Here is a 22,825-nt window from a genome sequence, read left to right as displayed (position 1 = left end):
TGTCATCATCCTTTCAGGTCAAGGTCAGAAGCCAGGGCTTGTTCATCATTTGCTTGAAAGTTGCCTTTTCAGACTGGAGGTCACACTGGGAATATTTAGGTCCTTTTGCAAAAGGGCAGTTGGGGAGGTTTTGCATCTGGTTTGCTGCCAGTGCTACCAGTCCAAAAGCATCATTTCTCCAGTTGCTGTACGGTGATTCCCTGCCTTTTATTCTCTTTTTCTGGAGCCTATGGGGGCGTTTCTGAAACACAGCTTTAGGTCATTGTTTGCAATTTCTAAGCAAGCATTGGGATTACTCTGATTGAAGCAGGTGATGCTGGAGGCTGTTGCTTTGCTCTGAATAGGCCAAAAAAGAGAAGTCAGAAGAATAGGGGACGAGGCAGACCCCGAAGCAGGAATCTGTAGGCCCAGCATCACCCCAGAGATAGGTCGGTGTTTTTGTCACCGAGTGTTGCTTTGGCTGCTTGCTCATCATTCTCAGTTATTGGTCAGTGGATCAACTCTTTATACCCTGATAGGCAGGTCAGTTCCTCTGATGTCATGTTTCTCAACCTTAGCAAGTTTGTGGAACAGAATTCCACAGCCTGGAATTGGGGAGAGGAATTCTGGGAGTTGAAGTTCACCCACCTTAAACTTGCCGAGGTTGAGAAACACTGCTCTGATGTTACTGCTGGAGTGATTCCATGGAAAGCCGCCTCCAATTCTACCAACTTTCTCTCCTTTCTTTGCACAGAAACCATCAGTGTTGATCAGACCGTTGCTCAGGTGTTTCGACTGAGGCCCTACCAGGATGTCCACGTGAACGTTGTGGATCCCAAGGTGGGTGAGCTTTTTGCTGCCCTTCAGCTTTCACTAAAGATGCTTGGTAAGCTTCCTGCTGTGGGAGATGACCAGGCTGAGCCCGAGGGAGTCGTGAGTCCCTTCCCTCCCACCAGAGATTTAAGTCCAGCTCACCTTGAATTCCTTCTGTTCTTAACTCCCACTCATTTCCCTTGATTGTTAGTAGTTCAGATTCTTGTAGAGAATTGAAGCTTACAATAAATATTCATACCCATTTTAACTGCTTGGCACTCCTGATTTCTCTGGTGCTTGACCCTTGCTGAGCCTTCTGATGACTAGAGTAGTTCTAAGAGTAGCAGCATCTGGGCTGGTCCTTCCCTATAAGTGCCACCGCAAACGTGGATCTCCTTTCCCAGCCTGGCTGTCAGTCCTGCCTGTTTCTGATGTGCGCTTTGGTCTTTTGCCCTATATGTTCACCCCATTCAACCGTCCCCTGCTTTTTCTTCTGGAGATTGCCAAGGAGTTAAGATGGCTAAATTTATGAAATTGGCAAAATCCTCTGGTGCTCAATAATACAGGATTTCCCAACCTTGCCAACTTTAAGATGTGTGGAGCTCAACCCAGAGCTCCTGAGCCAGCAGCCATGCTGGCTGGGGAATTCTGGGAGTTGACATCTAAGCACCTTTAAGTGGGCAAGGTTGGGAGACCCTGCAGTAATAGATAAAGAATTGCTGTTAGTTAACAAATGCTTGAGTGCTGTTGGTATTTATGTCCTGAACTTATTTGGAAAGGGAAGTAATAAGGGTTGGAAAAACTGTACCCAGGAATATCGGCAGAGGGAGAAGGCTGGAGGCAGAAATCATAATGCCCTCATGTTGCTTTCTAGGATGTGACTCTGGATTTAGTGGAGCTGACATTCAAGGACCAGTACATCGGACGCGGAGATATGTGGCGCCTTAAGAAAAGCTTGGTGAGGATCCCATCTGTTGACCTGAATATTTCCCCACTAGAAATGTCGTGCCAGCTAGAAATGGACTTGCTTCTTAAATCGTTATTTATCTCCTGCAAGTCCTCTTGTGTGCATATTGTTCAGTTCTCTTTTTTCCTTTCCTTGTCCCCTCAGGTTGGCACGTGTGCTTACATCACTCAGAAAGTTGAATATGCAGGCATTCGGTGAGTACGCAGCTGTGCCTTCCTCCCTTTCACAGTGCGTAGAAAGAAAGTTGAGTTTTAGCAGGAATTAATGCCTGTCTCTCCAAATAATCAGGTCTTACCTTGCAGGACAGACTTTGGCTGTTTCCATTCCCAAGGAAACCTCTGTGGTTCCCAGCTCTTTTCTCTTAGTGAAGTTCAAGGCCCAAATCTGTCCCGTTTGCTGCAGTGAAACCCCCTCCCAGAATACGGGCATGGGCCCTCAAGCCAGATCTCACCAGAGGAGGGAGGTGGCATCTGCTAAGGTCGCCATTCTTCCTCTTTGCTCTAGACTGCAGGGAGAAGTACTTGGAGCTTGTTTTGCCCGGGGTGGCACAGCTTGGGACTTCAATTGACGGCAGAGCCAGCTGATGAAGCCTGTTTGCCCTGCTAACACCCTGGCACTTTAGCACTATAGTCACTGAGTAAGGAGGCCAGGGTGAATGGCCGCTGGGAATCTCCTTGGGAGAGGAAGCTTTGCTTGAACCCTTGAATTTATTTTCTGTTTAAAGAAGGAGGTTTAAAAGGCACCATGTTGAGGTTTTGATCATTAGCGAAGGGACATGTAAACAAATCAGAGGGATGAATTTAAACATTGATGGGTGGTCTGAGGAAGATACTTCTGGACAGAGACCCCTGCAGTGAGGTCAAGTGGCTGAGGCTGATGAAAGCAATCATGTCACAATACAAACCCTGCCACCCCTTTGTACACATGTCACAATGTGAAGCAAGTTGAAAAAGCTAGCCCCAGGATGGCATTTGTGTCCTTTTCATAAAAGCAGCAGGAGCCCATGAAGGTCTGGGAGGGGAAGCTGCTCCTGGAGGGAGAGAAAACTCTCCCAGTGTTAAAATCCCCCTCTTGCTTTGTTTTTGTTTCCTGCCTTTTGGCCAGCAGTTCTCCATTTTTCACATCCAGCTTTCCCAGCAAGGTTTCCCCCGTGTTTCCAGTCTTCTCTCTCGGTTTCCTTGCAGGGCTCAGGCAGGTGAACTGTGGGTCAAAAGTGAGAAAGTCACCTGTGGCTACATCAGCGAGGACACTCGGGTAGGACTCTGACTTGAGACATTTCCTTTCGTTTCTCAAATGCTGAGCTCCGGAATCCCTGCAGTTAACAACCAGGGAAGCTGCTTCCCAGCGTTCCTTCTGCAGGAGATCCCTGGGTTATCTGGGGAGAGGGAGGGTGCTAAGGGCCCCCTCAGTTGGCCCCCGTGGCTTGTTCGCGGGGCACGGGGCCACAGCTCAGCCTTGCCAGCAGGCAAGTGTTGCGGTATCTCCTGCTAGGAATGGAGGCATCAGCTGACTGGCTCTCTCAGACTTACCTGCCATGAGGGCAAATCTTAAACGTGGAAACCATTTGAAGCAAGAATGTTGCCCTCCCAGCTGGGAGTGCTGGAGTTCTTGTAGCAGGCCTGCCATTGCAGTCCCACGGGTAGCTTCCGGGTTCTGAGTCCAGCGCTTCAGGCTGAAGAAGTGGGTGAGGGTCTCTGGAGCATGAGCTCAGGCAGGGGGCTCCTTGCGCAGAAGCAAGCCAGGTGTGGTCTTCAGGCCAGGCTCAGCTCCTTCCCTTCTGGGTGCCTTGCAGGTGGTCTTCCGTTCGACTTCAGCCATGGTTTACATCTTCATCCAGATGAGCTGTGAAATGTGGGACTTCGACATCTATGGTGAGGATCCCTTGGCCCCCTCGGCTGAGCCTCGGCTTGCCTGGCAACTCATCCCCCCCAGCCGAAGGCATCCTCGCTCTCCTTTGATGGAGAAAGGGGGCGGACGGCAGAAGAAGGATCTTCCCTTTTTAGTAAACCTCAACAATTATGAGGAACTAGGACATCTGTTGGCAGAGTTTAATTTGTTTACCCGAAAAGGTTTTTTTTTAAAGCCCACATAAGTCAGTAAAAATGGCACGGAGGAATCACAAAGGAAAGCAGGAAGCTATTTTCTTGGTGAATAATTCAGGCAGACGCTGGTCTTAGTTTTGCCCACAGATGCCATCCAGAACAGGCAGGGCCTCGGCCACTGGGCCCCAGAGGACCAGTCTGGGTTAGGCTCAGGGCTTTGACTGCAAGAGCAGCTCCCCCTAGAAGTGGAAAGATGCAGGAGGGTCTACTGCTACAAGAAGAGCCCCAAAGCCGGGTGGAGAAACCCGGGTCTGGAAGGGCCAAGAGAGGAGCCCACTGGGCCTCCCAAAAGAGGCGAATCCACAGCCAGGCTCTGCCACTATGTGGGGCTTGGAGTCCCGTGGAAGGAGGCTGTCCCTCAAAGGCGGTGCCTGTGGCCCTAGGGGGGCTTGGGGGGAGCCAGGGGTGCAGGAGCTGCTGCCCCTCTCTTGCCACCATGGGTCCAATGCCACCCCTGTCCCATGCAGATCTGGCTGGGTGAAGTAGCCCAAAAGGGGGCAGCCTCTCTGCTGGGGTGGCCTGGCTTCCCTCTTACACTTCTTCTCTTTCCTCTGCAGGAGACCTTTACTTCGAGAAGGCCGTGAACGGCTTCCTGGCTGACCTTTTCACCAAGTGGAAGGTAGCTCAGGGGAGCAAACCGTGTTTCCCCCGAAGACAAGACAGGGTCTTATTTTCTTTTGCCCCACGAAATATGGCCTTGGGCTTATTATAGGGGGAGGGCTTCTTATTTTCTGGGGCAGGTGAGAAGCGAGGCGTGCCTTTTACCTTTCCAGCTCCGTCGCGTTCCTCGCCATTGTGTTCAGGGAAGCCGCTGGTAAAAAGAAACTCTTCTCGCGAGTTCAATCAAACTTTTTTGATTGAGGTTTTTTTTTACAAAGGTTTTTTTAACAAGGGGCTTCAATGGACGAAAGGGCAAGGAACACAGCGGAGCTGTCAGTCTCTGGTAGCGCTAGGACACGCATCTCGCTTCTCCCCCCCCCCCCCCTCACCTGCCACCCCTCGCTAAAGGGACGGTGGGGAAAGGAACCAGGCAGACTGCCTTTACCATTGGGGCGAGATGGGCGGTGTTGGGCCACGAGGCGCGCCTCTTACCTTTCCAGGTCCGTTGCATTCCTCGCCCTTTCGTCCAGTGAAGCCCCTTGTAAAAAAAACCTTGCGAGTTGAACTCATGTGGTTTTTTTACAAGGGGATTCACTGGACGAAATGGCGAGGAACGCAACGGACCTGGAAAGGTAAGAGGCGCGTCTCGCTTCCCCCCCCCCCAATTGCCACCCCTCGCTAAAGGGACGGCGGGGAAGGGAACCAGGCAGGCTGCCTTTACCATTGGGGTGGGGTGGGTGGTGTTTTTTTGCGTAAGAAGGAACAGAGAGGAGGGGGTGATCACATTGCTGGCCTGCCGCTCTTTTTGCGCGGGAGGGAAGGGCGGGGGGTGGAAGCACTTTGCTTCACCTGCTGCTGTTTTTGCAGCAGGCCCTCTTTTTGCCCCGCAAGCCGTACAGGTAGGTGGTACAGTGGTAATGGCGGGGACCCGTTGCATATGCGCTTAAATAGTTGGGGGCGGGCTTATTTTCGGGGGAGGGCTTATTATGGTGCATAATCTGAAAAGCCCAATTGGGCTCATTAGCAGGGCATGTCTTATTTTCGGGGAAACACGAGCAGAGCTTGTCACTGGCCTCAAGGGAGCCTGCAGCTGGGCAGGGCTTGTGGTCCTTCCTCAAGCCGGCCTGCCTCAGGACAAGCCCTGGAGGTTCAGAGACCAAGCTGGAAGGGCTCTCGGGAGCAGGGGGCTTGGGGGCAGGGACTCTGACGAAGCCCCTTTCTTGCTCAGTGGGGAATTAAATGGGGGGGAGAAGGAATCCGTTCCTGCCTGACATGACATTGCCTGCCCCCTGTCCCTTGACTCCCCAGCAAAGGAAAGGTTCTCTTGGGCTACTTTAGAATTTTTTTCCCCTTGCTGTAGTCAGAAGGAAGAATGTTGTCGTGGTTCTTCCTGTGAGTTGGGGGGGGGGGGGCTCAAAGACGCCTCCCCCGGCTGCATCTGTGAATCCTCCCTCTCCCGCCCTCCCACATCCTTCCCACTTGGGGGGGGGGGGAATTGAGCAATCTCTGGGCATGTCAGAAGTGCAGTTTGTGTGGAAGGAGTCTGTGGTTCCTGTCAGGAGTGGATCTGCTTTTGTCCCGACAGGAGAAGAACTGTAGCCACGAAGTGACGGTGGTTCTCTTTTCTCGGACCTTCTACAGCGCCAAGTCATTAAGTGAGTCTGGAGAGGCCCCGGCCTCTTTCTCTCCTCCTCCTCCTCCTCCTCCTCGGGAAACTTAAAGCAGCAGCAGAGAGCAGCTTCCTCTGATACCCAGCTTGGTTTGTTTCCAGATGAATTTACAGAGTTGCACCGTTGCTCAGTCCAACAGGACCACGAAGGGCGCTTCTACGAAGACTTTTACAAGTAGGTCTTCCCTGTGGCTGAGCCGCCTCTCTGGAAGAGTCAGTCTGCCCATGAAAGCGGCAGCGTCTCTTCAGCCTGCCGGTCAGGGGCTCTGGGAGAAAGCTGTAGGCAGAGAGCCCTGGACCTCTCTGGCGAATGGACAGGTTGCCTTCTTTCATAAAGCGCCTTCATCATTCTACGTAGTCCTTGATTGACAACTGGTTGCTCAGCAACTGGGCAAAGTTATAATGGATCCCCCCCCCCCCAAGCTATTTATGACATGGTTTTGAAGTTATGACTGTGAGGAAGTGGACAATGTTCTCTGTAGCGTGAGCTCAGGCACCTGGGTGTGTGAATGTGTGTGTGGATCGTTGCCCCATCTGGCTCAGTCAGCTAGTGTCGGCAAAGGATTCGGGGGATTGTAGCCACCCTTTTAAGGAAGGGATTGGTGCAGGCCCACCTTGGGCAGGTCGCCTCTCAGTCTAAACATGCCTGGCAACCTCTGCCTGGTCTACACCCTTCTGTTTTTGGGAAGAGTTTGCAGAAGGTGGTTGGGCTGCAGTTGAAAGAGGTTATCAGGAACCTCTGCAGGAGGCCCAGATATGGAAGAGAAACTTCTTGTCCTTTTAGATCTTAAGAGACTGTCAAGTAACAGAAAGCAAAAACAAAAACCCCAGAATAGTTTATTTGTGTGAGTGGACAAAATTTAATGCAGGTGGGTTGATGGATGCCAGCCAACTAGCCTCCCTCTCTGCCGCAGTTGGACATTTACATAGAAGACTGAAAACATTATAACTGGACAACTTATCTAAATTTTAAACGTCTGAGGTTTTCATGGTAGCAGTGCTGCGCATTTTATGTTTGTAAAAAAAAAATTTAGAATCGTGACAGCTGTAAAGTTGTTGTTATTCTGAAAAAGTCACACATTTTTCTCTTGCAGATTCTAAATATGCGATGGCTTAAGATTTCTGTCCCTCCCTATAATCCCACCCCCCCCTTGGCCGGCCCCCTGTAGGCCACGAGTAGCCTCTGCTCCCTCCTCATTCTTTGCTGAGGCCCCTGTGCTCTTTCTGGGTGGCTCACTCGCGATATTCATTGCAGGGTTGTGGTTCAAAATGAGCGGCGAGAGGAGTGGACCTCTCTGCTTGTGACCATTAAGAAGCTCTTCATCCAGTACCCAGTTCTGGTGCGCCTGGAGAAGGCAGGTGAGGTGTGATGGGCGGCAGAGGAAGTCCTCGACTTATAACCATTCATTTAGCCACCATCTGAAGTTACGATGGCACTGAAAAAAGGGGATTGTGATGCCACTTGCAGCATCTCTGTGATCAGAATTTGGGGGCTTGGAATGTATTTATGGCCGTTGCCGTATCTCCTGGTCATGTGATGGCTACTTGCGACATTCCCAGCCCTTCTCCATCAGGCAAAGTCAAGAAGGGGGGAAGCCGGATTGGTGTCACAACCGTATGATTCCCTTCCTAAGGGCAGCCATTTACTTAACAGCCAGGGCAAAAAAGGTTGCAATTGGGCGTGACTCACTTACCAACTGCCTGCCTTAGGGATGGAAATTCTGGTCCCCAATTGCGGTTGTAGGTCAAGGACTGCTAACAGGGCCTTCTGGCTTGATTCCGCTCTGTAGCTGCTTCTGCTGCTTCTGCTGGGAACTTGGCACAACGTAGAGCTACGCAGCAGTGATGTCCGTGGGCACCCGGGCATAGTGAGCAAAATGGGGCTTCTCTGGCTAGCTAGCTGCGGGCTGGTATGGCTGACCCGGCAAGTCCAAGGGAGGGAGGGGCTGCGGGGAAGGAGTTTGGCTTTATCTCCTCCTTGGTCAGGTGCCTCTTTGCTGACCTGTGGGGTGCCACCCGTGAAAGGCCTTGCCCAAGATCTCACTTGCCACAAGGTCCCTAAAGACCATCCCCCCCCCCCCCCCCCGGCTTCTCAGCCTCAGTGGGACTGGTTTTTGTGCTTGTCTTGTTTATACACATCATGGCTAAAACTTAGAGCAAAGAGTAAATTAATAGCAATAAAGAATGCTGGTTTATCTTCTTTGTTTCCTCCTCCCTCTATTCTGGATGATGAACAATCAGAGAATTTCCCACCAGGATACAACTCTACCTCTGCTCAAGGAAACTATTTGGAGGCCATAAACCTCTCGTTTAATGGTGAGTTTGGGAAATTCTTGCCTTGCCCTGGGATGCTCTTGGACCAGGAAGGGCCCCATTGCCTTAGCTATTTATTTGTATCCTACAGGACCATCCCTTCTCCCCTCCCCCAGGCTGCCAAGCTGAAAAGGTTGGGGTGGGGGGTGGCTGTTTTAGATGAATGCCTTTGTTATGTGCATCCTTATAAAGCCCCGGGTGCCCTTCTCATTTTTGTCCTCCTTTGGTCCTTTTTAGTGTTTGACAAACATTACATCAACCGAAATTTCGACCGGACAGGCCAGATGTCTGTGGTCATCACGCCAGGGGTGGGGGTCTTTGAAGTGGACCGTCTTCTCATGATCTTGACCAAGCAACGGATGATAGACAATGGTAAAATAATGTTATTAACAATGGGATAAATTCCAACTGGCTGTGGTTTTTGCCTCACTGCTGGGGATCAGGATTAGGGTTACGGGTTCCCTTCTCCCCTCTCCATGCAAAGCCCCAGTGATGGAGAGAGCCAGAATTGGTTGGCTTTCGTTTCGTTTTTCTGACCATCCCCATCATGGAAGGGCTTTGGCACCACCTGGCCAGCTTTGATGAGTTTCCAAAGAATTGGGGCTCCGGGCATTCCTTAAGTGAATCTGCTGCTCTTCTTGGTTCTGCCTCAAGGGCTTTACTCTGAGGGAGCCAGTGCCATCAGCTTCCGGGTAGGCTTGTACTCCGGACAGCAGGGTTACTTTCATCTCTTTAATCTAATCTAATTTGATCTCCTTAATTTAATCTTTAATCCTCAAGGCAGCTTCAGTGCACAAATGCCCTTGTCTTTCAGTTGGCATGAGAAGAGCCTTATCTGAACACTTGCCTTCCTTCATAACCCAGAGGGTGCAGCTGCTCTTTGCCCACCACAATAGGCCTCGTTTCTTAGTGAGTTCTGGGCTGTGGGCATCATGGAAAGCCTAAACAAGAGCTGTGAAGCTGAATGAAGCCAAAGATCCCCCTAAACCGGGTGGCTCTGGGAAGATCACACCTGAGGCCTGCAAAGGTTGAATCGGCCACCTCCTGGGTTGGGATACTTTATGGTAGGGTTGTGCAACACTTCAAGCCAGTGTCAGGGCAGCCTCCATCAGTAACCAAGAAAGAAACCACCCAACTCCATTTTTCAGAATTAAGAGTACTTTTACTGGTGATGAGTAGATAGCAGCTAGCAAAGCAAGATCTGAGGCAAAAGTGTGCGTAATCATAGACATCAATATGTGACCCAACTCCCTCCCCCTAGTAACCCCAACCCCCAAGTCCAATCCGCACACCCCACAAGTGTCATGTGGGCTGCAGCTTCGAAACCCATCATCAGGATGGTATGTCAGAAGGTTGGCCTTGGCGGCAATTCCACTATCTGCAGCATGCGCAGTAGATGGTGAGAAAACCACTCCCTTCTTCATTCACTCCTGTGCTGAAGCTTCCAAAATACCATGTTATCTCCCCCCCCCTCCCCGTTTCAATGGCAGCCGAAAGCAAGCAGCAAAGCAGAGGCTGACAGAGTGTTCTTTGGAGAAAGTGTGGGGCCCATGCCACCCCTGTGGGCACCCCCTTCAGGAAACAGCATTTGGCTAGACACGTGATCCCAGGAAGTACATCTTCGATTAAAGAAGTTGTGACAGGGGGCTTCAGAGGAGCTGTGGGCTTTCCTCTCTCCAGAGGTCCAAGGTGAACAGTTCTTCTGTGATGGCTTAGCTCTCCTGCCGTCCAAGGAAAAGGCTCTGCTTCTCTAAGGAGGTGCTGGCAGGCAAAGAGTGCAGGAGGGGCTTTTCTCCATCTGCACATAATTAGTTCATCACTGTTGACTCTTTAGTAGCCTATTTCCATTTTCACTGTAAGTAAGGGATAAGAATCGGGTCTTTTGGAAAGTCAGATCTTACTATCAGTAAAATAAAGTGAGATAAAGGCCTTTTTTGTTTGCTTAGGAGACATCAATCAAGTGTATGAGCATCATATATGATCCACAAAATGGGTTTTTTTCATTGTGAAGCTGGACATTCCCTCTTCCTAAGAGAGATTTTCCATGCTTTGAAAGGTCTCCTCAAAACAAGGGAGGGTTTTCACACACAAGGCCATAAAGCCGAGAAACCCCTTGACTGACAGGGGTCCAGAGGTCACAGGGTTTTGATGTGATTCAAAGGTTTGCTCACAAACAGAATCCTGTTTAAATGGAACCACTTTGATGCAATTCTTTTCCTTCTCATGTCCCTCTTTGGGTTGCTTCTCTTTGCAGGGATCGGGGTAGATCTGGTGTGCATGGGAGAGCAGCCCCTCCACGCAGTGCCGCTTTTCAAGGTAAGGCCTCCTGGCTCGGCCCGTCTCCTTCAGCTTTCATCCCCCACCCCCACCAAGGCAAAGGGTCAGCTGCTGGCTCTTTCCCCAGCATGGGCACCCAGTCCCTCTGCCAGAAGAAAGCTTCTGGATGAAAATGTTGAAATGTGCCCATACGGTTGTGTTTCTACCATCCTTGAGATTGCAGACGTTAGCAATCTACCCACAAGCTTTTTTCCCTTACTTTTCTTCTTTCTTATCAAATGAATTGTTTAAGGAGAGAAAGGAAACAGGATCTCAAAGGTCCTCTGGGTTGATGGCCTTGTGGGTCACCCTGCCCCTCCACCTGAAGACAGGTGGTACTTGGGGGAGGGCTCAGTACTGGAGGGAAGGGAAAGACAAAACTGGTCAGGAAAGAGAGATGCAGAGAAAAAACTCGAGCCCTCGATGCTTTCGGCTCCATCTTCCACACTGGCGGAAGCCCTCTTGTTTCCAGTTTGCTTCTGAGCGCCTAACATTGAGGGCCGGGGACAGCCTTCTTTTAAACCTGGGCAGGCCACCTCCAGCTTCTCCGTTGCCTCTCAAGCCTCAGCTGGCACCATTGCATTCCGTATTCCAAGGGCCACAGATTGCTGGGGCGAACTCTCCGTGGATGAATTCCTTGCCCACAAAGCGTCTCTTTTGGTTCTCCAGACACCTCACAGCTGTCTGACTCCTGGTTTCTCCTTCTCGCCTCTCCTTAGCTACACAATCGCTGCAGTTCTGGGGATCCTCGCTTGGGAGATGATTACAATATACCTCACTGGATCAACCACAGGTGCGCGTCTGAAATCCAGAGCATTGCGGCTGGGCTCTGGCAGGAGCAGGCAGGGTCCACTTGGGGCTTTGGTTTTGGAAGGCAGGCCCATCCCCCCCTGGCTTTCCCAAGGCCTGCAAACACCTCTGGCTTCCTGGTTTGCCTTGTCGATTTTCTGCTTAAGACCCAGAAAAGTGGGTTTGGGGGGAAGCAAAGATGACAATGTGCCTCTTTTTGTTTTGGCTCAGTTCCTTTTCTCCTTTTCCCAGAAAAGAGGCTGCTTCAGATATTTTCCCCAACCTGTTGTGCTTTTGCTTCCCTCTCTTCATAGTTTCTACACTTCCAAAAATCAACTTCAATGCAACAGTTTCACCCCACGGATCAAACTGGCGGCTCGGAAGGTAAGTGGAGTGGCATAAATGTGGAGTGGAGCCGTAGCAGTGGAGCTGCACCCTCTCCAATTTCAGCCGCAGGAATAATCACCACCGGCTATTTTTAAGCCCAGACATTGCAATGATTGAAGGGGGAAATTAAACATTCGCCCTGCAGAGCAAGCCTGGGGGAGAAGGATCCAATCAATACGTGAACAATAATTATGACCCACCAGTAACGGTTGTGCCAATCGGCTATTGGGCAGCTGCCTTGGAAGTGGCAGCGTCCCCGAAGCCTGGTGGTGTCGGGGGTGCCCAGCAGCCTGTCTGTGGGGCAGAAATGGCTGCACAGAAAACCTTGGGGGGGGGGGCAGTGGATCTTTCTTGGTAGCAGCAACTTTGGTGGCAAGAGATGGGCTGTTTCAGACAACACCGCAGAAGGCTGCTTGGTGGGCTACATGGTGCATGTCTGCTCTAGAAATAAAGACTCATTTCAGGGTGTTTTCTTTTTTCTTTTTTGCATGTTAAATTTCAGCCACAGAGTGAAAAAGCCAAAAGTAGCAGGGAATCTTGTGAGTAACACTCCTACATTACTGCGTTATTCTTTTTAAAAGATGGAAACCTCTCCTTCTCTTCTCTATATGGAAGAGAAGCAGGGCGGTATTTTCATTTGTAACTAGCCCCTCAACTGCACTAGCAATTTTCTGTATTCATGGCTTTAACAAGAATCCTACACAGACTCAGAAAAATGGGGCACTCTGTGCCACACAATATGCGATAACTGTTCTGAAGGAAAATGAGTTACCCCTGTGGTAAGATGGGCGGCCAGTACATTTCACAAATGGATGAAATAAAACAGACACGTCAAAGATTAGTGCAGGGATGACAGTTTAATCCCCACTCCATGCCTTGAGCCCCCTGTATAACGTTCCAGCATCTCCCTGCCTGCCCAAACTCAACAGCACATTTTCCAGTCGAATGAAGTGATATGATGGATGCAAATTGTGTTAGGCTTGGCACTGCCAGCTATTGGACTGACTGGCCTGGGGTGAAAAAGCACCACAGGCCTCCTGAGACCTGCAGCCTAGGACCTCTGAGAGAGACGCTGCACCGTTTCAGCCCTGCTGAGACTTTGCTGAGATCCCCTCGTGAGTTTTGTCGACCTTTGTAGGCAAGGAAATCAGGCAGGCAGGTGGAGACTGGACTCTCTGCTGATCTACCCCTCCACACCCCCACCCTGTTGGGCCACATGCTCCATGTTTAAGTTGACAGAGTGGTTTGGGTGTGGGTTTGCCCACAGCCTGGGGCCCAGCTCTTAGAAAGCCCTCCAGTCACAGGCGGCTCTGCTTGTGTTCCAGCCTTGGGAACGCCTAAGGAGACCGAGAACGCTCTTCCCATTCAAGTGGACTACGATGCCTACGATGCCCAGGTGTTCCACCTGCCCGGCCCCTCCAGAGCCCCACGTTCCACCACCTTCAGGTAAGCCTGCGTATTGCAAAGCGTAGGTGACTCCACGGGGGAAAAGAGAGGCGAAACGTTTTATGTTTGGGTACAAGCAATTAAAAATACCGTGTAAGATAGGAGAGTCCTAGATCTGGGGAGCAGTAATGAGGGAGGGGCCTTAGTGGATGAGGAAAGACTTGCCATGCTCCACTCTGGCTGAACAATTCTCTCGACAGAAACGCCTTGCCTGGTCACAGCTTCCGCCCTCTCCCAGTCCCACTTGGCCTACTGGCTCCTCTCTCCATGCTGAATGGCAGGGCAGACATTGATCAACAGGATGTCTCTGGGGAGGCAGGTTACATGCGTAGGGTGGAAGGAATGTGGGGTGGGTTTATCTACCCCAGAGATGACTAAGGGGGGCAGGCTCTGGCCTCCAAGTACTGCAGGAGACCAAGGAGGAAGAGAACTTTCTAAATTCTAGGAGAGACATCCTGACAGTAATGGTAGTTCAGTGGGGAACAGGCTTCCTCGAGAGCTGGTGGGCTGTCCCTCACGGGGGGGTCATTTAGGTAAAGGGGAATTTGGAAGCAGCGTCCTGCACTGGGTGGGGAGCCGGAGAGAATCTCTTGAGGATGCATTCATCTTGCGATTTGCTATGCGATGCCATCCCAACCCTGGCAGTCTCCATGATCCGTTACACAGGCCTCCTAACCCCGCGTGACCTGCCCCCTGTGGGTTTCCCAGCAGGCCTGTACGGGAGAGAGAGAGCCGGCCCTGGAAGACCTCCAGCTCCTACGATGCCTCCTCCAGCCCCTCCATGCAGAGTCGGCCCCTGCCCCCCGAAGAGGTCCGGAGCCAGGCTTCAGATGACAGCTCTCTGGGGAGGATCTCGGACATCCTCGTGATCCCCCGGCCCCACCTGCACCTGCAGTATGAAGTCAGCAGCTCTTTGGGCTACACCAGCAGCCGAGGTCAGCACAAAAGGCTCCGGTCACTTCTTTGGAATCGGTGCTTTGCTTTTTGACAACCTTTAAGGGTTATTAGCTTTAAAAAAAACTTCCAGAGCCCCCAGGGTCCATTTCCACAGTGCAAATTCCAACCCTCTCACAAGCAAGACGAAACACCCAGCGACAGTCACGGATTTCTTCCCAGTTTACCTTTTTCCTTTCGGGCTGGTTGCATTTGCCTAGAATTTAGAACTAAGGAGAATCCCAGTCCTCCTAGAACTTCTCTATCTTATCCTGGAGATGTCACTCTGTTTGAGTCCCAGTGATTGGTTGGGCAGAGTGCCCTGCTCATGGGTTGGAGCACTATGGAAACTCAACCCTGGTCTTACCTGCTGCATGAACCAACCAAGAAGTAATGCTATTCTAAAGTTAATTGAGCAGATCTCAGGTGAGGAGAGCAGTGGTGCTCTGTTAAGCCATGGTTAGAATTGAGCCTGCGGTGAGGGGTCCTTGGTGCTCTCTGAGCTTGGTTGTTTTCTTGCAGATGTTTCATTATCAAAGTAGATAACATCATCAGTGCTCTCCGTGAACTTGTTGCATGGCACAACCAGTGAGAGTACTTCATTCTTCTGGGAAGCAGCTCCTTCCTCACCTTGTCTTGGCCCATGTCTTCCTCCTCCTCTCCCCCCCCCCCCCCCCCCCCGCTCTGGCCTTTGCTTGCCTCCTCTTCCTCTGGATGATGTCTTGCTCTTGAGCACTTGGGAAGCCATGATCTCCTCCTAGGGTTCTTAGCTCGGGCCTTCTGTGGCTTCCTATGCACTGTCTCCACAGGGTTTTCAGCTCTCCTTTTCTGCTGCAGGAGAGACTGGCAGAGTCCTGAGTCCCTCTAGGAATCTTTTCCCCCCACAGTCCATCCAACTGGAAAGAAGGAAGAGTGCCTCTCTGGGTTCTAGAATTCTATGATATTTGGGAAAGCTATACGCAGAAACGGGACACCCTTGTTTCAAAGCAGCGCCAGATCTTTTGGAGCTCCAGGAATTTCTTACTGAAGATGAGTTTTTACCCCCTCACAGATCACCTTGAGAACATGCTGGAGTCTCAGCAGCGAGACTCGAGCGCCCCCGGAAGATTTCACGTGGGGAGTGCCGAGTCCCGGCTGCACTTCCGCTCTGCCGGGGGATACACACCACAGCGGGCACTGATCAACCCCTTCGCCCCTTCCCGGATGCCCATGAAACTCACGTCCAACAGGAGGCGCTGGATGCACACGTTCCCTGTGGGTAAGGATCTCCTCTTTGGCCTTTGTTGGTGTGCGTAGTTGTGTAATATGCAACTTCTTCTTTTAGGGGGCTTCTGCCAACCATAGGGGTTCTGTCACCAACTTCTGTTTGGTTTGCTTTTTGTTCTGTGGTTAGAGTTACTTCTATTGTCATACTCTCTGAGACTCATAGTTCAGTCAGGAAAGCTTGAGTTGGTTGATTGGTTGACTGACTGACTGACTGACTGTGCCATCAAGCTGTTGTCTGCTCTTAGCAAGCACAGAGGTAGGTTTTCCCCATGATGCTTTCCCCCCAGTCTGTTCTTTTAGATCTTTCAAAGGTGCCCCCAACACCAGTATGATTGAGTCCACCCATCGTGCTACTGGTCGTCGTCTTCTCTTTCCTTCCATGTCCCCCAGATTTCCCATGATCCATTAGGTGTTTCCATGCTCTTCTCAGGAGTCTTCTCCAAAACCAAAGTGGAAATTCTCCTCCTATCCTGCTTCTTCAAAGTCCAACTTTTCCTTTTGTAGGGTGTCACAGGGAATACCATGGCGTGTCCATTTCTGATCTTTGTAGTTATAGAGACATGGTGGCATTAAAATACCTCTCCAAGACCTCCATGGCTGCTGTACTGAATCCTCGCCTGCAGTTGGACTGCTTCTTGGTTTAGTGTTGACGGTTGATCGTAAAAGGCAGAAGTTCTTCAGCATCTTCATCGCCAATTCTAAGCCTGATTGTCATCTGTCATCATTAGTTTGGTCTTCTTTATATTTAATTTTAGTCCCATTTTTCACTGTGCTGTTTGACAGTTGGAACTAGGGCTTGCAAAACCTTTGCGTTCTTGGCTCTAAGGAGTACTATCAACATGGCATCGTCCACTGGTGTTTCTTACTGCACATCTTGGGCTGTGCATGTCTCATAGTTGGTGGGATGTGAGCAACAGTATATTGGCTTGCGAAGAAGTGTCTAGATTATATATCCCAGTTTACATAGAACACGGAGCAATCTTGGAATAAAACTGGACTTTTATTGTGTTTTTGTTACATTAGCCAAAATAAATCACAGGCTGGTAATCTCAGTTTCTTTTTTTTGTTTTTCAAATAGATTTTTAAAAAATTTTGTTAAAAATTTTAAAATCCTTTTACAAACAAATCGTTGTCCAGGTTTCCCCCTTTTACATTTTCTCATAGACATAATTTGTTTTACATCACATTCCCATTCCAATTTCAGCCCCATTTATTTTCTTCCCATATTTCCATCTTAAATTTAATTTTTTCTTAACACATAATATTATTTTTTTCCCTTTCAGAAAATATATCAAATTTATCATTTCATTTTCCATTTGTTATTCTAATTTCTATAGGTGGCATATATCCTCAAATTCAATTTTAATATAATAAGCAATTTACTTAATTGGTTATCCACAATTATTATCTTATTTAACTATATATCATTAGTAGTATTATCATATTTCATTTTTCTACTGACCATTTTCTCTTAACTCATCCCTTACTCTCTTTGATGTTCCATTTTCCACCAGTTTTCTGCTTGTCCTATTATCCCCTACTCTTAGATCACTTTTTTTCTTTTTTTCCCCCCTTTTATATGTATTATATTTTTTCTTCCGAATTTTTCCTGTCATTCTTCTATAAATTATTTGAGTAACCCTGGTAATCTCAGTTTCTGAGTCTTATTAAAAAGTATTATGCAAAACCCTTAATTGACTCCTATCTTACTCGGTGGTGGAAGTCCCGATCAGAGCCTACTTGACAAGTATGTCATATGGCAGGGGTGTCCAAACTTGGCAACTTTAAGACTTGCGGACTTCAACTCCCAGAATTCCCCAGCAAGCAGAGCAGAGCTGGCTGGGGAATTCTGGGAGTTGAAGTCCACAAGTCTTAAAGTTGCCAAGTTTGGACACCCCTGCCATATGGAAAGTTGCAATTTTGAATATAAGATGATTTCGACAACTCCTTCGATCCAGTTTTCCAATGGGTCTCATTTTCTCAGGATTGTCTGGTCAGTAACCAGCTTGTCTGGGTTCTGTGAGCTCATGCTAACTTCATGAAGGGCAGTTTCTAGCCATTTTGCCTTTGGTTTGCCTCTTTTATTGCCTTTAGTTTTTCCAAACCTCAAGCTCTGACTCTTTAAATCCATAAACATTAAAAACCTGGTAGCAAAGACAAGCTTCCGCATGCAATTCCTTATTAAACCCTCTTCTGCACTCCATCCCAGCACTTGGGGGGGCATGGGGGGGCGTGGCGTCATAAACCATGTCAGTTTTTGCCTAGCAGTGGGTATCCTTCACGCTCCGCTCTCCAGTTTTTTCTGGGTATAACAACTGGCTGACCAGTCTGTAGCGACCTAATTCCTCCTCCTAGCAATGGGATCCATGCATTGGAATGTATGTATGTGCGTGAACACACGCACACACACAGATGCTAACCCCATACATACCCAAAGAGTACTTCAATCAGCTTGGATTAGGGAGACTAAATGAAACTGCAAAATTTGTGATTGGACAGGTCCTTCTGGAGAAGCCATCCAGATCCATCACCAGACCCGTCAGAACATGGCCGAAATGCAGGGCAGCGGGCAGCGGGACTGGACTCACTCCTCAGCTGAGTTGTTGGAACTGGCTTATCACGAGGCGGCTGGCAGGTAAGAGCAGTTAGTGAGTGGAGCCTAAACTCACTTGGTCGCCCTGCCATAGCAGGATCACCATCTCATTTAGGAGAAGTTTTTCAGAAATCTTTTACACTGACAGAATATTTATAGCTTGGAGCTGAACTGCAAGGTTCAACTGCAAACTATAAATATAAATATTCTAACAGTGTAAAAAGTCCTTTGTACTCTCTGAGCTTGGCTATTTACTTATAGACCAGGGCTGTCAAACTTCTGATGACACGTCACGTCATGTATCATAACTTTCCCCCCGTCGCTAAAATGGGAGTGGGAGTGGCCAGCGTGTGATACATCCGGCCCTCAAGCCGCGAGTTTGAGACCCCTGTTAAAGACATTTGCCCAACCAGGTAATATCATCAGTGCCTTCACCCTTGCATTGATGACATTATGTAACTGGGTCATAAAACATCTGGAAGGAAACACCAAGCTCAGAGAACACCAAGGAACCCACCAAAATACCTGTTCCTGTCATTTGATTTCCATTTTAGCCTGGTACTTCCAGTTCTCATTTTTCTGACATGCCCAATGATGTTATTTTTTTAAATTGCCTTTGGTTTTCTTTTCTGGGCAAGGAGAACATTCATGGTGACAACTGAATAGGTCATGGATGGAAAGGATGTTTATTATCCGTTGAAAAAGCATCAGGCAGGTGGCCCACCTTGCCTCCTCCTCCTCTCCTTCGGTTGACTTGCAAGATGCTTGCTGAGCACATGGGGAACTCCTGGGGCTTTTGCTTTTGCTGAGGTCTCTCAGGAAGGGGGTGGAGTTGGGGGTCTCGCTCCAAGCAAAGATACCTTCATCTCAGGCAGGTCTCTCTTTTCTTCCCTCCAGGCATGGCATTCCTAGGCAATCAGAGGACAGCAATTCCTGCTTGAGCTTCAGAGACATGAAAGATTATCCAAACCAGCTAGCAGGCAGCCAAGGTCCAGGTAATCAAGACAAACATTTCTGTCTGAGATGACTTGACTCTCATCCACAAAACCCACCTGACTTTGGATGTTTTAAGATAGCCAGGAAGAGCGGATCCCATGGGCCATTTTTAGCCATTTTTCTGCTGCTAGGATTTCATGGGCCCACAAAACTGAATGGCGACTGGGGTTGGCAAGTTGAACAGAATTACAGAGTTGGAAAGGGACACTGAGACACTGGAGGTCTTCTAGTCCAACCCCCTGCTCAAGCAGGACACCCTAGACCATTTCAGTTCACTCCTCTTAAAAAACACCAGTGAACTTCTGAAGGCCAGCCGTTCCATAGTTAATTGTTCTCCATGTTAGGAAATTTCTCCTTAGTTCTAGGTTGCTTCTCTCCTTGGTTAGTTCCCATCCATTGATTCTTGTCTTATCTTCTGGTGATTTGGAGAATAGGATGACCCCGTCTTCTTTGCGCCAACCCCTCAAATACTGGAACACTGCTATCATGTCACCCGTAGTCCTTCTTTTCACTAGAATAGACCTATCCAATTCCTACAGTCTTTCTTCATATATTTTAGCCTCCAGGCCCCTAATCATCTTTGCTGCTCTTTTTTGTACTCTTTCCAAAGTCACAACATTTTTTATAATGTGGTGACTAAAACTGAATGCAGAATTCCAAGTGAGGCCTTACTAAGGCTTTGTAAAAGCAGTATTAGTACTTCATGTGATCTTGATTCTGTTTATGCAACTCAGGACAAGATGGAACCGTCTGTTGTTCCTCCTGCGTTGCCTTTGTCTGTGTGGGAGATGATGCTTACAGGAACCTGTTTTGGGTTGGTTGCTAAGAAGTGGGTAGCCTCCTCGTTGATTGGAATCTTCACTGATCTTGACAGCATAAAAATAATAATAAACCCAAGCTGTAGCAGGTCAGGACTGAGGCAAACCAAGGGATTGATTTTCTGTGTGGAGGGGATGGTGGTGACTATATTATTTGTTTGATCCTTTGGAACCTGATGCAGTTCCTTGAAAGCCCTCTGTATCCCCTTCCCTTCCAGCAAAGGCAGGGATGAATGCCCAGGCGCCCAACAAGGAGCTGCTGGATGGCTCACCGGATCCAAGTAAGCACAAGGGGGCAGGTGGGGGAGAGGAGGTTGATGTGCATAAAGCCGAGTGAGTTTGAGAGCTTTGAGCTGGGGGGGGGGGGTTGTCTCTCATGTGGAACTCCTTCCCAGAAGCCCCTGAAGGCCGACTGGCTGCCTCCTCTCTCCCTGGGAGGGCTTTGGGGTTTGGCCTCCCAGTTCCTGCTTCTGGAAATGCACCTGTGAGGGTAGGACTCTGAGCTCATAACAGACAAAAGGAAAAACAGAAGCAAGAAACAAGCCGGTGGTGGTTGGCTTGTCCACATTGCTCCAGTCAGGATGGAGAGAGCAGCTAATCAACCTCCTGATTCAAGCAGATCTTCTGGCCTCAGTGAGGAAGACCCAGCAGGAGGCCAGAGGGAAGGGACCGCTGGTGCCGGATCTCTCTCTTCAAAGGGTTAGCAGCCTTTTTCTCACAGTTCCCGAAGAAGCTGAGGGTCACTTAGGCAGCAGCAAGAAACCAAACGCAGGCTCCTATTTTAAAGAAACGGTGCAAATGGAAAAGCCCATTTTTAAGCCGCTTCTTCTCTTTCCTTCCAAACATTTCTGCTCTGAGGCAGCCAAAACAGAGTCTGAACGTTGATTTGGCTTATTGGTGTGCAGAATTACAACGATGGGAGGGGTTCCTTCCAAGAATGGGGACCCTGTCCTGGGAAGCTTTTAAGGGCCACCTTGGGCCAATGAAGGCCCAAGGAAATAACTCCTTCAGCAGCCTTTGCCTTGGGGTCGGGGGGTCCTTTGAATGCTTGTTCCTCTCCCTGGGCTGGAGCAGCCCTTCCAGGCAACCCTACAAGCCAGAAAGTGGAGCCTTTCCCAAGCAAAGCTGTGTGGGATCACACAGGCACCGAGTCCCCTCTGGGCACCCCAGGAAGGACCAGCTGGAAGGGGAAGAGTAGCAAGCTGGAAATGGCTGGTTTGGGGGGGCCTATTCCTGCCAAGGTTCTTCTTGAAGCCAAAGACGATGCTTTAAATTGGCATCGAAATGCATTTGTGTATTTGCCTATGTTAAACATGTATGCATCCCAGCAACCTGGATTGAAATGAATGAGAAGTACTAGAAACGAAATGAAACGTTAGGCTCCTGAGCGGAGTTTTGGAGTCTTGTTTGATCAGCAGTGGGACGTAATTGATGCTGCCATTTTCATCTCTCTTTCCTAAAGCTGAGCAGGAGAGGCTTCTGGAACCCCCCTCCCCATCACCCTTCCTGCCCTCCCCCCCCCACCGGCCCCTGTCCTGCCTCTGCCAAGAAGATCCTTTCAGAATCCAATCCCAGCCCCCCCCCCCCCCCCGGGCCTTTGCTCCCCACTTCAGAGCAGCCCTTCAGCGTTTCCTCGGGAGGGTTTGTTAGGGGGCTCTTCGTCAATAGGGGTATGAAGAATCTCAGGATCTAGGGCTGATCGGATGACTTCCAATGAATCCTGAAAGGTCCCGGAGCCCCCGGGGGCTTCCTTCCGCCCTGATAGTTGCACAGAAGGGGGTGCCTTCTGCACCGTGTCCCTAGGAAGAGGAGAGGGGAGGGATGTGTGGTCTGGAGAGGGTCTCTTTTGGGGCCTTTAGGGCAAGTCCAGCCAAACCACTTTCCCCTGGATTTCCTTCTCCAGTTTCCACTTTTTCTTGTCCTCGTTTTTTCCCCCTCTCCCCTTTTCTGTTTCTTTTTGAGCCCTGGGAATGCCCCACCCCCACCCCACCGTTCTCTCTCTCTCCGCTGTGGCTGCCATACTGACGTGCCTGTTCTGCCAACACAGGCTCTCCCCCCACCCCCACCCCACCCCACCTTTCTCTTGCACCGACACAAGAGGAGGACCTGGTTTAATTCGCTGGGCTGGGCTTTGAATCCTGGTGCTGCTCTGTGTTTTTGTGCGTCTCATTGTGCTTGAGAGTGACGTTAATTCTGCAGCGGCTGATTTGGCTTGGATTCCAAATCACCGGGCGAGGGAAGCATATTAACTTTTCAACCCCAGTTGCATGATGGGAATGAGCTGGCATGGGCTCACTGCACTGTTTAACCGACTCTGTCTTTCTCCCCCCACCCCACCCCACCCACCTCCCTCCCTCTCCCCTCTGGATTTCATGTCTTCCACCCCTGGTGTGTCTTTTCTCTTCACTGGCTTCTGTGGCACCTCCCACCATTCCTGGCTCCTGGTTTCTCTTCCTCCTCCTCCTCCTCCTTCTCCGCTTCCTCCTTCTCGCCCTCCGTACACAACACGAGACAGTTCTGACGCTGTCTGCTCCCCCCATAGTGCCAGGCTTCTGTTGTACTGTTGGGGTGGACTGGAAGTCTCTCACCACTCCGGCCTGTCTTCCCCTGACCACGGATTACTTCCCGGACCGCCAGAGCCTGCGCAACGACTACACCGAGGGCTGCTACGACCTCCTTCCTGAAGCGGACCTGGAGAGGTGCGTCTGCCTGGGAATCTTCTGGCTCTCGGGTTACCTTGCCTGAGCCCCACCAGGCGTGGCTAGGAGGAGAAGCGCCTAGTGTTGTCCTCTCTTCTGTGGCTCGATCCCAAGGGTCAGCTTGTCTTTGCAAAGAGGG

The 22,825-nt window shown here is 49.9% G+C and overlaps 1 protein-coding gene across 5 annotated transcripts in view; it reads left to right on the top strand.

Moving 5' to 3' along the window:
• The window catches only part of DEPDC5 (DEP domain containing 5, GATOR1 subcomplex subunit), a 52,568-nt gene that overhangs the window by 4,482 nt on the left and 25,261 nt on the right, over positions 1 to 22,825 (top strand). For 3 of the 5 annotated variants that reach the window (XM_081966671.1, XM_081966674.1, XM_081966675.1), the window contains exons 5-26: positions 734 to 819; positions 1,667 to 1,750; positions 1,904 to 1,953; positions 2,944 to 3,013; positions 3,552 to 3,630; positions 4,419 to 4,480; positions 6,047 to 6,116; positions 6,233 to 6,305; positions 7,386 to 7,489; positions 8,372 to 8,446; positions 8,681 to 8,815; positions 10,698 to 10,759; positions 11,479 to 11,552; positions 11,863 to 11,932; positions 12,438 to 12,474; positions 13,261 to 13,381; positions 14,090 to 14,316; positions 15,366 to 15,572; positions 18,080 to 18,215; positions 19,071 to 19,168; positions 20,206 to 20,268; positions 22,503 to 22,686. In XM_081966671.1, coding sequence (XP_081822797.1) covers positions 734 to 819; positions 1,667 to 1,750; positions 1,904 to 1,953; positions 2,944 to 3,013; positions 3,552 to 3,630; positions 4,419 to 4,480; positions 6,047 to 6,116; positions 6,233 to 6,305; positions 7,386 to 7,489; positions 8,372 to 8,446; positions 8,681 to 8,815; positions 10,698 to 10,759; positions 11,479 to 11,552; positions 11,863 to 11,932; positions 12,438 to 12,474; positions 13,261 to 13,381; positions 14,090 to 14,316; positions 15,366 to 15,572; positions 18,080 to 18,215; positions 19,071 to 19,168; positions 20,206 to 20,268; positions 22,503 to 22,686 — 2,167 coding nt within the window. The remainder of the gene's footprint in view (positions 1 to 733; positions 820 to 1,666; positions 1,751 to 1,903; positions 1,954 to 2,943; positions 3,014 to 3,551; positions 3,631 to 4,418; positions 4,481 to 6,046; positions 6,117 to 6,232; positions 6,306 to 7,385; positions 7,490 to 8,371; positions 8,447 to 8,680; positions 8,816 to 10,697; positions 10,760 to 11,478; positions 11,553 to 11,862; positions 11,933 to 12,437; positions 12,475 to 13,260; positions 13,382 to 14,089; positions 14,317 to 15,365; positions 15,573 to 18,079; positions 18,216 to 19,070; positions 19,169 to 20,205; positions 20,269 to 22,502; positions 22,687 to 22,825) is intronic. The other 2 variants (XM_081966672.1, XM_081966673.1) reach the window with 2 other exon arrangements.

Source organism: Natrix helvetica (genome assembly GCF_964273705.1).
Source record: "Natrix helvetica genome assembly, chromosome: 14".
NCBI classification, from domain to species: Eukaryota; Metazoa; Chordata; class Lepidosauria; order Squamata; family Natricidae; genus Natrix; species Natrix helvetica.
Note: the sequence above shows the minus strand (reverse complement) of the source record. Positions and strands in the feature narration are given on the sequence as shown.